Source organism: Lissotriton vulgaris, chromosome 3_1 (assembly GCF_964263255.1).
Source record: "Lissotriton vulgaris chromosome 3_1, aLisVul1.2, whole genome shotgun sequence".
NCBI lineage: Eukaryota > Metazoa > Chordata > Amphibia > Caudata > Salamandridae > Lissotriton > Lissotriton vulgaris.
The window spans coordinates 300,879,826-300,893,469 of NC_141689.1; the positions used below are offsets into that span (position 1 = coordinate 300,879,826).

General features: G+C 43.8%; 1 protein-coding gene across 3 annotated transcripts in view; it reads right to left on the reverse strand.

Annotated features, from left to right (window-relative positions):
* The window catches only part of MTMR12 (myotubularin related protein 12), a 764,164-nt gene that overhangs the window by 108,444 nt on the left and 642,076 nt on the right, over nt 1–13,644 (reverse strand). For 2 of the 3 annotated variants that reach the window (XM_086960496.1, XM_086960494.1), the window contains one exon: nt 1,210–1,382. In XM_086960496.1, coding sequence (XP_086816622.1) covers nt 1,210–1,382 — 173 coding nt within the window. The remainder of the gene's footprint in view (nt 1–1,209; nt 1,383–13,644) is intronic. The other variant, XM_086960495.1, reaches the window with a different exon arrangement.

Consider the following 13,644-nt stretch of genomic DNA (forward strand, 5'->3'; position numbering starts at 1 on the left):
CCGGGGGTAAAAAGAGCCGAAAGTTCCTACAAAGCGTCAGCCCTCCTGGTGGCAAAGTGCGACAATGCCTCCTAATGATTGGCGTGTAGACCATCCGCTCTGTCAAAATGGAGAAAAGGAGTTGACTGGTGTGTGCAGCAAGAGCAGGTTGTCTACGAAGCCCGTAGCCGTCCTCGGAAGCACGCTAGGGTGTGCGGAAATGGCTTGGGCAGACTGCTTTATTAGATGTGCTGTCCTGCTAGTGTGCTTCATAGTACTATACTGCTCAGTGATTACAAGATGTATTGCCCTGTATGGGCTACTTACCTCTAACAAAACTACATGATATGTGCCTTACGTACCTGTTTTACCCATGCCATTGGTGTTAAATAACAACAAAATTTGTTTATTAAAAAAAAAAAAAGATATAGGACACAAAATACATTTATGGCTCATCTGGAAAGGTTAACATACAACAAGCAGGCTCCTCATGTGCCTTATGAAAAGGCACTACAACGCTGGCTGTTCATAGAGTTGAACTAAACTCCCTTGTTGGAAAAAGTTTGTTCTCCAGGCCTAAAAAACTTTACCTTTCTTGAAATCACGCACTTAGAGAAAATGAATACTGGGATACAACCACTCACCAATGCTTATGGTACAACTGCACATACGTCAGCAAACGTCCCATTAACCAGCATAAAATGTTGCTAGGAAAAGAGTGGCTAACTGATGTGGTCAACTTGACCTCATATGTTAATAGCAGGATCTTTCATCAGTAAGTATCAACTGTATCCTAGCAACCAGTATTATGGGTAGAGAATGGGCCTGGGAATAAAAAAGTCCAACAACTGGGTGTTGTAATTACATCGTTTATGCTTCAGACAAACCATTACGATTAATTGGTCATTAGTCAGATGATTCTGTAAGACCTTAAGTTACATAGGATAACATGATGTACCCATTGTTCACTCGGTAAATCAATAAAGCAAAACAGTGAATAAAATGGAGCTGATGGAATTAGCCTACATTTGAATGAAACCCCAAAAATAATATCAATAAAAGTTTGCAGTAAGAACTAAAAAAGGTACATTTCTAACAGGAGCTCATAATGTTACACATTACATCATGTACATGGTTGACAGCAGGACAAAATGGTGTTCGTGAGAGACGATCATGTGCACCAGCTCCTAAAATGATGACTTATAGCCTGCATGAAAATAAAAAACATACCTCATCTTTGTCATTTTGGCGTAGATGGTTGCACCGATCTAAAAAACAATGGCCTCCTATGATCCACTCCTTCTGAATGAGACTTTGAAAGCCAAGTTTTGTCCTGCAGTGTGGATCCATCATCACCTGGATCAGACTTGAGATCACACAACACAAATCAGACGCATTTTCTTCTTTATTTAGTAGGTGAGAAGAGGAAGAAATAGACATTTTAGAGAACATGTAATTATAAATCTACATCACACCTTTCCTACGCTTGCAATAGATACATTCAGAGATCACATAAAGGTCTGGTCAGGAGATCGACACACTACAATTACCATTCACTTTTTTCATTTTAAGTCTTCAAGGACACGTCCGTGTCATACAATGGATTGCCACAGAAACCAGAGTAAGATCATCTAAACCTTTAACACATTTTATATCTAAAGGTACTTAACCCAGCAAATTACATCTCCTCAAAATATAAATTCAGGTTCCATTAGAGCAGCAAATTCATCATAAGAAGCAGCATAACAAAAAAGTGTGTTTATAGGGAGGGAGAGAGAGAGAGAGAGAGAGAGAGAGAGGAGAGGGAGATTGAGAGGGAGAGGGAGATTGAGACGAAGAGAGAGAGCACTTTTGCCTAATTTTACCAGACTCTCTACTAAAGACCTGTAAGGATAAAAAGTTGAAAGGGGTCTGGAAACTAAGTACAATTTTACACCGTAGTCATCATTGAATTTAAGAAACTTTTATCCAATAGCTTTGAAGTAGTCCTCTTTGTCTGTTAATCGGTAAATCATCTCCTCCATGGAAGCTAGGCTGCGCATTTCAAAGACTCATTCTTCAACTTCTTGTCAACTCATGTTTTGTATTAGTTATTGGTGTTTGAAGTTTCACATAGTGCCAATACGTTGTGCCTTGCAACCACCTCATGCAGTAACAGATGGTGGTGCAACACAGTACCAGACTCTGGGTAGGTAAGATAAACCAGGATGACACAGCTGATCAGGAAAACGCAGGCCGGCATTGAATTGATGGGTCTAGTCTACCTAGGTAACATCAGACAGACCTGGGATTAGGGGACCCCAATGGAGATTAGGGCTGAGTCTCTGGTATGGGGGACCAGGACCTCATCTCGGAAAATTATTATGCTTTGCCTTGTAGAAACTGCTTTTTTGAGAAACTTTGGCTACATATACAATATTATTCAAATGTTTTAACAAAGTATACAGCCTCTCTTTATAGACTAACAACTGCTAACCCATGAATCATTAAAACAAGAAAATGCAACTTTTATTTTTCACCTACAGTGCTACAGATTTCAATGTTCGTCATTCTCTGCTACCAATTTTTGCATCAAGGGCTGAGGTAATTAAAAAAAATTAGAAAATGGAAGCCTGTCTAAACAAGTCAAATGCTTTTAGAAGACGTTTGACATAAAACAAATGTAAAGAATGTTTCACTGGGTGATCAAGCAGAAACATTAAAAGCAACAAACGGTATAACAGCAACAAAGAAGGATCGCGTGTGCTCTACTATTTGGGACATGCTCTGCAGAATCCCAACATCCTTCTTTAGATGAAGTTTCTAATTCGGTGTTTCAATCAGTTTGGGCCTGATTACGAGCGAAATGTTAATCCCATTCGGTCTGTTAACTCCATTTCCAGCCGAATCGGGATTAGAAAGAAAAGGAACAGACGCAGACTTACTCTTTCCAACCCCTGTGGATGAAAGAACAAGTTGAGAAACAAAGAGCAGTCCTCGAAGAGTCCCATGCTGCGAGCAGTGGTGGCTGGTGACATTTGAAAGTGGTGAGCGTAAAACAATTGTCGTACTTCACTGTGGCCAGCGAAAAATCTGAACAAAGAGTGGGCAAATGGGGCTGTTTCAAGCAACTCCAATATGCACCAACCTCAAATGGGCCCAGACCCCTAGACTCCGGGAACCCTACCAAATCTCAAGCCTAACCCCTACAAAACTAGCCTCAGTCTTTTCTATTTTCTGGCTTTGCTACCGTTCCAGAACTCTATATATGACGACTCCCCATTGCAACAGATTGAGACAAATGGGTGGTAATACAAAATAAAGAGGTGCACAAATCAACTCCAACATATAGTTACCACCTAGATGGAACAGGCGCTGCCTTCAACATGTGAGTAAATTAAATTTGAATGTGGTAAAAAGCAAACAACCTTTTATCATTCGGAGGACGATATGGTTGAGTAAAAATAATTATGTGAAACTAACACCTCTTTTTTACAGCGCTTAGGAGCAACAAAACAGTACCATGTAGCACTCTACTTGTTATTATAGATCTATTGAGCAAATTCATGATATATGATGCCTCTAAGAGATACACAAACATCACTTTAAAGTCTTCATAGAACGTGGAATCCTCCCTTCACTCCCACCACCAACCTGTCGTCAATAGCCAATTCTGTAAACTTGCATAGCCATGGTCTGAACACCAAAAGAGATGACCACGGGGGAAGCTGATTCAAGGCTTATGGGACCAGAACCTGCGTCCATTTCAAACGCTTTCATAAACCGCTGAAAGCTCGAAAGTGATTAAGTTGTGTAAAAACCAATAATTGTACAGAAACATTCATCACCAGTGCTCCTCATCATGCACAGATCGTTCTTGAATGCCACAGCCAGTATTTCATATAAGTGTTAGGCTAGTGAGAGCCTGCCAGTCAGGTCTCACGCCTCTTTAAACTGGAAGCCTGCCTCACAGGCTGTCTCCCTTCAGACACTGTCCAAACCGGCCAGTTAGCCTCAAGTGCGCACATTGCGTGCTGCATCCTGCCAACTTGGTGCCTTCACCCCCAACACTAAACCCAGGTCCGTTCAGAAGGCAACCGGCTCCTGGCATCGGATCTCAACAAGCTCCATCATAGATGGAAAGTGGGTCTTCCGGTCCAGTTCCTTACACTGCATTCTAGTGCTTGCAGTCCTGGGTTTATAGCAGGGCGAATAGATCAAGTAGTACTGACAGCACTCGCATTTCCTAGGTCAATGTGAGTAGCCCATCCAGGCCAGATTTGTTTCTTTGCATTGTGGGATTTGCAGTCCCAGTATAATGGGGTGAAGAGCACTACAAACACCAGAATAAAGATATCAAACCCCAAACTCGTTGAACTGGGAACCTCGAGAGCTCTGCAATGCAAACATACTAAACGCAACTGATTAAATCATTTTGAACTGCCTGCAGCTCGAATTTAAAATGTCTACAGGGATTTAGCGTTACCATGTGAGTCAACAGGAGTGTAAGCTTAGTAAATAAACACAGGTGCCTCTGCTAGATGCTGCAAGGCTTACCACAATCAGTGCATTTCAAGAGGTGATTTCACCGCCGGCTCATCTGCCAAGTTCAGCTCTGCACAAACACCCAGCGCCATTACTAGCAGGCATGTGACTGCTGCAATGACATTCACAGCACCTCTGCCTTAGCGACTTTTGAATAGATCTCTTAAAGACAAGCAGCCCTGATCCAGCTTTACTGCAAGGAAGGAAGTGATTATTTATCCGGCTGCCTGACAACCAGTTGATGATCGCTGCTCTTTCGGGCCCTGCTAAATAGCGGAAAACGTCAGTCAGTATATCTGTAACTTTATTATACAGTATTGTATTTATATAGCGCGCGGACATTGTTAGAGATGATCTAGCTGCACAAACTGGCAAATCATTACCACATCACTCTGTAGAAGAACGAATCTTGGTTTGCGGTTTCAAAAAAATTAACATCTGTTTGAAAACTAAACCATTTTACCTTAACATGATTTTACCGAAGCGTGCCAACAGGGCTAAGGCACAATCTGTGCACTGGGTCGGGACTGGTGAGAGGATGGGTGAAGATGAAGTCTCACTCAATCTGTATACTAGTCCTGATCACCTTGTAATATTTCATGAATTTAAATACAACATATTTTTGGTTGGGCCCCGTCGAAAGGTGAACAACAAAATCACCTCTTTGGAAGAGAAATGTGCACATTCAATTACGTCAAGGCAATATATAAAAAACTTTTTACCCATGTCACTGCAGCTAGCGCACAACAAACATTTTAAAAAAAAAACAAACGCAAACCAAAAATGCCAGTAAAAATATTGCTAACTTCTTCAAAGGATGTGGGTGGACAGACCTAAGTAAAGAAAGGGCCTGGGCCCTGTGTGTCATGCGACTCGCAGACTTCACACGCATCCGTTTCTTTTCTTTAATCATCCAGCACTAACAACTGTTCGACTTGGACCATAAGTATAGCAAAACCCAGATTCAGTGCTGGGAAAGTGAATACTTACCAGGAGAGATCAGACTGTTAATAAAGCAAGACCTCTTGCGACCAAGCAAATGCGTGAATGTCACATTTCTGGCTGTAGCACTTCAGACTAAATTCAGCATGTAAAACACGGACCTCTTGGAAGAGCCCTTCAGCGTGGCAAATACAAATACAGAGGCTTCAAAGCTCGTGGTACGTACCGTTAAAAATCCTCAGGATTACGTTGTTTTTAGCCGGCCAAAGTTCACCTTGATTAGAGAGGGGTGGGGGGGGGGGGGGGGGGGGGGGGCACGGCGGAGTTTAAAATGAAGCACACTAAATTTACCAGATTAGCCCGCCTTTGCGAATCCTCCTGGACCGGGGTCCGACTCCTGTGTTGGCGCCTTGGCAAGTACAGTCTGCTCTCAGCCAATCCAGACGCTGCTCCAGCAGCAGCGTCAGGATTGGCTTGAGCAGTATGGCACATGTTCTGTTTATGGCTTAACATTTTTTGTGACCAGCCTGAACATGCGCACTAGCCTGCTCAGTAGAAGAGCAGCAAGGAAGAACCCTCGCTCTTCTAATGAGCAGCCTAGTGTGCGCATGTTCAGGGCTGGTTGCAAAATGTTTAAGCCCTAAACAGAACATGCGCACTCTTGCTGTGCGCTCAGACGACCACCTGTGATGCTATGGTGGGGGATGTCAATCACTTGCAGCTGAACTCTGTCCCGTAGTGCTGCCCCACCCCCTTCTAAGCTGACAGCCTCCGGCTCTGGCTAGGATACAGGGATTGATGAGAGTTCCGTCCGAGTTAGAGAGTGACAGCAACGCTCAGTGGGGCAACGCCCACTCGCCCTAATGGACGCACCGCCCCTGGCTGCGAGAGACAATAAAAAGAGATCGAGAGAGAGACATTAAACATGGCTAAAAAAGTTCCTGCAGCATGCGTTGAAGATGGGCAAACTCTTCCTTTGGAAACTCAGACTGACAAGAAATACTACATATTGTAGGATTCAGAAAAGGCAGCGGATCCGTTAAAACTGCGATGAAAAGAACAGGGTGGGATGAAACTGGATTAATGGGGAAACGGAGTTCATATAAATGTGGGTGTATAGGTGAATAAGGGCGGTTTAGGCTGGCTACATATATACGTCAGAGATTGACTAACAGGATGTTATGGGATAGATATGACAAATGTCACATAAATAGTTGAGGGTGTTTGGAATAAATGTAACTTTATGCAACTCCTATTTCACATCTGCGGGCAGGCTCCACAGCAAGAGACAGGCAAAAGGGAACAGTGAAAGGCAGCATTAGCAAGCTGAAGACAAAGGCAAACAGATTTAAGATGGACGTCTAGAACAAATCAGACAATACCTTTGACTGAAACATCAAGAGCATAGTGCTTGTTGAATTAATAGAGGTAGTCCGTATAGCTGTTCTGAATATATCCTTGTCAGGACCGTACCTAATGTGTTCCACTGATGCTCCTTGACAATGGGAAACGTGTACATCTGAAGCGGTCAATTAGCTATATGAATATAAATAAGAGAAACCAGAAGCGATCCACCAGCCTATGGTAGTTTTTGAACCAGCTTTCGACGCTAGGCCACCAAATGCAACTAAAAATAAATTAGATGCTGCTGCTCGCAACTTCTGTACAAACAGAAATATGTGCATATTACCCATGGAATGCAGCTAGGCAGAGAAGGCCTGTATATATATATGGGAGATGAATCTTGTTTAAAAAGACATATAATCAATACCGTTAGGACAAAGGAGGAGCGATGGCTGAATATCACCTTGTCTTAATGGAACACAGTGTACAGTTTACAGGGAAATCATGCATGAATTTTACGTTAGCATCTAGCAAATGTAATGGCAACCTGTGATGCTTTTTCTAATGAAAGTAGATTTAAGTCACCAGAAGTCACGGAATCCAATGAATTTTATATCATGAGCGATTAACTTGTTTGAGGTCCCATCTATCACTAGGCCTGATCGCTGGAGCTTCATCAGAGATTAATATTTTTGAATTATTTTCTTATATATCCATAAACCTCTGAGGAGGAGGAAAGATCTTGAAAGCGATCCTATCTAGCACTGCACCTATGAAGGTCAACCTGTGCCTTGGAGTGAGGTGGATCTTCTGCAAGTTGATGGTAAATCCAAAGTGGTGAAGAGTCATTATATGCTGAAGATGCTCTGCGGCTAGTGTGGGGCACTCTGCTTTTACCAGCCAGTCATCCAAGTAAGGAAATACAGGGTCTCCTAAATGTCTAAAAAAGTTGCCACAACAGCCAACACTTTTGAGAAAGCACAAGATGCGGTTGTCAGCCCGATTCACTAAGACTGCAAATTGATGACGCCAGTGAGCAGCAGATGGAAATAGGCATTCTGAGGATCCAGGGACATCACTCAATCTCATACATTCAACACCAGCAATATAGGACTCGAAGACACCATCTGAAACTTGACTTGCCAAATGCACAAGTTCAGAAGTTGAAGATCCAGGATGGGCTTTAGACGACAGTCATTCTTGAAAACCAATAAGTAAATGAAATACAATTGTGTGCCCCTTTCTTCCAGAGGCAAATCCTTAATGGCCTGTGTTAGAACTGGGGGTCTCTAGTTGGCAATGGTTTGCATCTTTGTCCAAATAGGAACCCTGACTTCTAGTCAGGGTAAGGGGGCTACACTCCTAAAATAACCACTGCTCAACCCTGTGGTATCTTGACACGAGCAGGAAGGCTTATCTCAGAGGCAGTGTGTAAAGCATTAGTGAACACCTACAGTAATAAAGTGAAAACACTGCAGATGGACACCACACAGGTTTTATAAAAATAAGTATTCTTTATATCGACTTATCACAAGACCCAAAACGTCAAAATTCCACAATACAGCATTAAGATAAATTGCTTTTAGATGGTAGAAATAGTTTAGTTCAAAGATGATGGTAAATGCGACACGTTTCTCACAAAGTACCTTTGGATGCGTCACACAAGTTAAACAAAAGGTTCGCAGGGAAAACGATGTGTCTGTTCCTTGCTACAAGGGAGGCCATGCGTCTGTTCCTTACCAGAGAAGTGATGCGTCGATCTCGTGTTGCATTCCGGTAGCAATACGACAAGATGGCGCCTCGATTCGATGAGACGATCCGGTGCGATGCGACAAGATGGGGTCTGATGCAATGAGACGACGTGAAGGCGATGCGTGCACGCCAGACGGCCGTGCGGCAACTCTGGAACTTCTGACCCGCGACAGGCACTGCAACAAGCTTCTCCGGTGATGCGACAGCGGCCCTTGCCGTGGTGACACACTTCTCTGGTGATGCGACAACAAACAGCTGCAACAGAGACATGCTTCTCTGGTGATGCAACTGCGACCCTTGCGATGGCGACACACTTCTCCGATGATGCAACGGCAACCCTTGTGGTGGCGACACGCTTCTTCTCGTTGAGTCGCGCTTCCAGCTCACAACAATACGCAGGCTTCTGCAGACAGAATTCCCAGCAAGGAAATTCAGGGGGGAGCTGGTAGTGAAGTCTTGTATCCTGAGACTTCAGCAGGAGGCAAGCACAAGTCAAGCCCCTGGAGATTCTTCTTCAAGATGATGAAAGTTCAATAAAAGTTCCTTCTCCTTCCCTTGGCAAATAAGCAACCACTGCAGGCCAACCCCAGAAGATAGCAAATACACTTGCACAGGGGCAGTCAACTCCTTCAGCTCTTTTTGGTTCCTCGCCGTGGCAAAGGTTTGTCTTGATTACGAGAAGTGATCCAAAGTCTTGGGGTCTGGGTCCCAATATTTTTGCCAGTAAACCCTTTGTCCTCTAAAGGCAGCTAGTGCCTGCGCCCAGCCCAAACCAGTTCTGTGCAGCTTCCTCGCAGGAGGTGGAGACAGCATTGTTGAAAGCAGACATGGCCCAGGTAGCTGAAAGGAAATCTTCTCCCCGTACTCTCTAATCTATGAGGGCTCAGGGGAGTGAAAGGAAATCTCCGCCCCCTACTCTCTATTCAGCCAAGGTCCTATTCAGCCCAGCCGTGACTCATCAGACTGCTGAGGCCCCAGCCCTCCTGTCACTCACAAACCAGAAATGCAATACAAAACCTAGCAGAGGCAGGCTGGATGGTTAGGTAAGAAAATACTTACTTTCTAAAAGTGGTATTTTTAAACACAGAATGTAACATTCTGAGTTCAGGCATACTAAATTCGATTTTCTACCATGTTCCCTGGATCAGTTAGGATTATAAGCTGTAATAATCAAACTGCCCATTCTGGCCTAAGGGGACAGCTAGCCTTGCAGTAGTGAAAAATGAAATTGGCTGTAATTCACTATCAGGACATGCCACACACACACCAGGGCATGTCCTAGCTTTTACTTACAATGCACCTTGCCCTTGGGCCTACCTTATGGGTGGCTAACATGTAGAAAAGGGAAGGTTTAGGGACAGGTAAGTGGGTGCACTTACCAAGTCGACATGGCAGCACTAGTCTGCACACAGGTTCTGCAATGGCAGGCCAGAGACACACTTTACAAGCTGCTTCTGTGGGTGGCATAATCAGTGCTGCAAGCCCACGAGCAGCCTTTGATCTACAGGCCCTGGGTACACATGGTGCACTGTACTAGGGTCTGACAAGTAAATCAAATAGGCCAATCATGGAGTCACTAATTCATTACAACAATTTACAATAGGGAGTACTTGCACTGTGGCACTGAATAGCAGTGGTACAGTGCCTAAAGCATATAAACCAGCAACAACATATCAAAAACAGAGGAGACAACAGCGAAAAATGGAAGGGAGACTCAAGCCAATGGTACCAGGTCTAACAGACCCTTTGACAGGGTTACTTCTGCTGGGACTGCTGAGCTCTAGAAAAGCCCCAGAATTGTCTGTATTTTTGGAGGAACTGCCTTGCAGTTGGGCCCAGATCCTGTTAGCAAGTTACAGCCTTACTAGTGTTCCAAAGAGGAACAGACCTTCCTCATGAAAAGCTGCTCACCATTGAAGAGCATGTCCATCAAGGTAATCAAGATTTCTCCTGAAAAGCCTATATAATGCATCTAGGCATATGAAGTGTAACAGTAGTGCCCGTGGGCCAATCAACTCAATCCAAGCTGCACTTCAGGATCTGCTTCAAGTAGCATTGTGGAAATCACTGTATAGAGAGTGATTGGCTCAACCAGTAGCAGGCGTATATCCTCTAACAATGTTTCCGTACACTGCCAGGCCCAGGAATGACTTTTCCCAAGAAGCCAGAACAGTTTCCAGCAAAGCCTCATTAAAAAAAGCAAGAGCTTGGCAAATATCCCTATAAAATATTAGATTTTGGTGTTTCACGGTGCAAAGGCAGCTCTGAAATTTCTGCAGCTTTACGCACCACAGAAGTAAGGGAAGCATCTTCCTTTGTCAGGACCCCAGAGTGGTAAGGAATGTACACTCCTGAAGCGGTATCCATGCCACCGGCATTTTGTAAATTAAGCTGAACTGTCAGATCAACGCTGTCGTGTCCACCAGCTTCAACTGCCTCCACATCCTCAGCAAGACCTTCAAATGGATCCCACCAGACTGCAGAAAGACCGTCACCCACGCACTTATAACCAGCAGACTAGATTACGGCAACACTACGCCGGAATCAACAAAACTCTTCTACACAAACTCCAAACCATCCAGAATGCCGCAGCCAGGCTCATTCTAGGGACACCATGCCACGAACATGTGACCCAACACATTCGAAGCATCCACCGGCTCCCCGTCGAGAAAAGGATCACCTTCAAACTCCTCACCCACGCCTACAAATCCCTCAACAACATCAGACCCAAATACCTCAACGACCGAGTTGGTTTCCACGTACATAAGAGGAGCCTCGGCTCCGCTGGCCTCGCCCTGGCAGAGGTGCCCCACAACCACAGAAACGGAACCGGTGAGAGAGCCTTCTCCTACATAGCAGCCAAATCCTAAAACGAGCTCCCGGTCAACATCAGACGCTCCCCAACCCTCCACACGTTCAGGAAGGACCTCAAGACCTGTCTCTTCGACTGACCCGGAGCGGTCCCCTCCTCCCCCCCAGCGCCTTGAGACCCTCACGGGTGAGTAGCGGGCTCTATAAACCACTGATTGAAGCTAAAGACTAGCATTGGCGTATGAATGAGGAAGTAGATTGTTTTTTTTTTTGTTGTTTTTTTTTACTTCCGAGTCATCATCCTATGTGCAATCAAAATCTGTGTCAGGTGTGGTTATATCCTTGGAATTTGAATAACTCCCCCATCCGGGTGAATTTCTGTACCTTGTGGAAACATTGTTCATGAAAGCCAAGTTCCATCCTTTTTCTACTATGCCAACTGGATAATTTCAGCCTTCTTCATATGCAGCACCACTAAGGAATCCAGGGTAGTGTACAGTGATGTATGTACATTAAATAAAAAACTAAACCTGAAAAACCACATTGGAGAAAATCGCACTTAAGTGCAGTTCAGGACTAGTGAGGGTTTTTGGCGGCGGTGAGGGGTTTTAAAGGGTCAGGGATTCGTGGAGTTTAGACATTGGAAGTGGTCTTTGCGATTAAGGAATGGGTGGGGATATGGGTAGTGAGGGGGTTTTAGAGTTCAGGGATAGGGGAGTGTAGGGGTAGAAAGGACTTAGGGTTCAGATATGGGTATATGCCAGGTGTAGTGAGGGCTTTTTAGGTTTCTAAGATGGTGGAGTTTAGCGGTAGAAAGGGCTTTTAGGGTTCAGGGATGGGTGGAGTTTAATGGTCGTGGAGGGTAGAGCTTAGGTTTTTAGGAGTGGGTGCAGTTTAGGCATAGAGAGGTTTTTAAGTGTCAGGGATTCCTGGAGTCTAGAGGCTGTGAGGGGTCGGGATAGATGGTGCTTAGGGGTAGTGAGGTTTCAGAGAACTAAAGGTATCCAAAGTAAATATTTGACAACTTAAAAAATATAAATCCAAAAAATGTCCCCTGAAGAAAAGCACAAAAGTAATTACCTTTAACAAAACTGATTCTGAAAGTAAAACTGGCAATATTTGCATATACACCTTGCATGCAAAAGCCAATTTCGAACAAAGAGACATTCTATGATTTGGTTTCTATAAGGTTTTTTACGAAAATTTCAATTATACAGATTGGGTGACATGGTTTCTAAGCGACAGTATTCCATGAAATCGATTATCTATGAAATCATATAGAACCAGTTCGGAGACCCTTCTCCACGGTCAAAATTAAGTATAGCGCTGAGGCCTATGATTCTTTTTTCTAGGTGACTAGGTTAGAATTTCTGGAGGTGAGAAGTCTGGATGAGTCGGTCTCAGACTCACCAGATTCCCCAAGCTCAAAAGGAGCAGGGCCGCTTTTGTAGAGCAGGCCAGCAGCTAAGAAGAGACATCCTAATGATGCCTTTCAGAAAGCTTAACATTCGCAAATTGAACCGGATTGTTTTCTCAAAGAGAAAAAGGATTTCTGTTTCCTACGTCACTTCTCATGTTTTTTTGTAAAAGATCTTTTGGGAGCTCATTCCCTCTCAAGAGACTTACCTGTAGGGGAAGTGTCCATGCAGGCTTTGGTCAAAGGTAATTTGGCCTCCTCTTTCCTGAAGACATTTGGATGCATCAAAGAACACAAATTACAGGTCAAGGTACCATGGTCGGATTTAAGACACCAAGTAAAAATGCATATGGATTGGGTAAAGACATCTGCGTGTGCAACTTATATCCGGGTTTGAACCCAGAGACTTTCAGAAGCAATATTCGTCTTCGTCTCTGTCAAAGCGGAGGAAAATGTTGCCAGTGAGGTTCCCAAGAAGGATCTCTATAGCACATTGATGAGGTGCATAAAAACAAACTTATAGATTGGTAACGTCATGTCCCACATGCTGAATAGTGGTTGAGTTGCATGATGCCACCAGGCAGTACTGGAGAGCTACTGCTGGGGAAAAGCTTTTCTAGACCAGGATGATGCTGGTGGAATATTTTAAGGTGAGGAATCACCAAGACGATGTGTTCATCAAAAGGTATAAGGAAAAGGGAAGGTAGAATATCTCCATTCATGTGAAGGACCCTGAAACACATTTATATTAAAAAAATATATATATTTTCCGAATTAAATAAAATTAACTACAAAACCTGCCCCGTTAGCTAACGTTAACCTTTTTTAAAATGCAAACATTCCCAGCTAGCCAAAACGTAAACACAACAGCACAT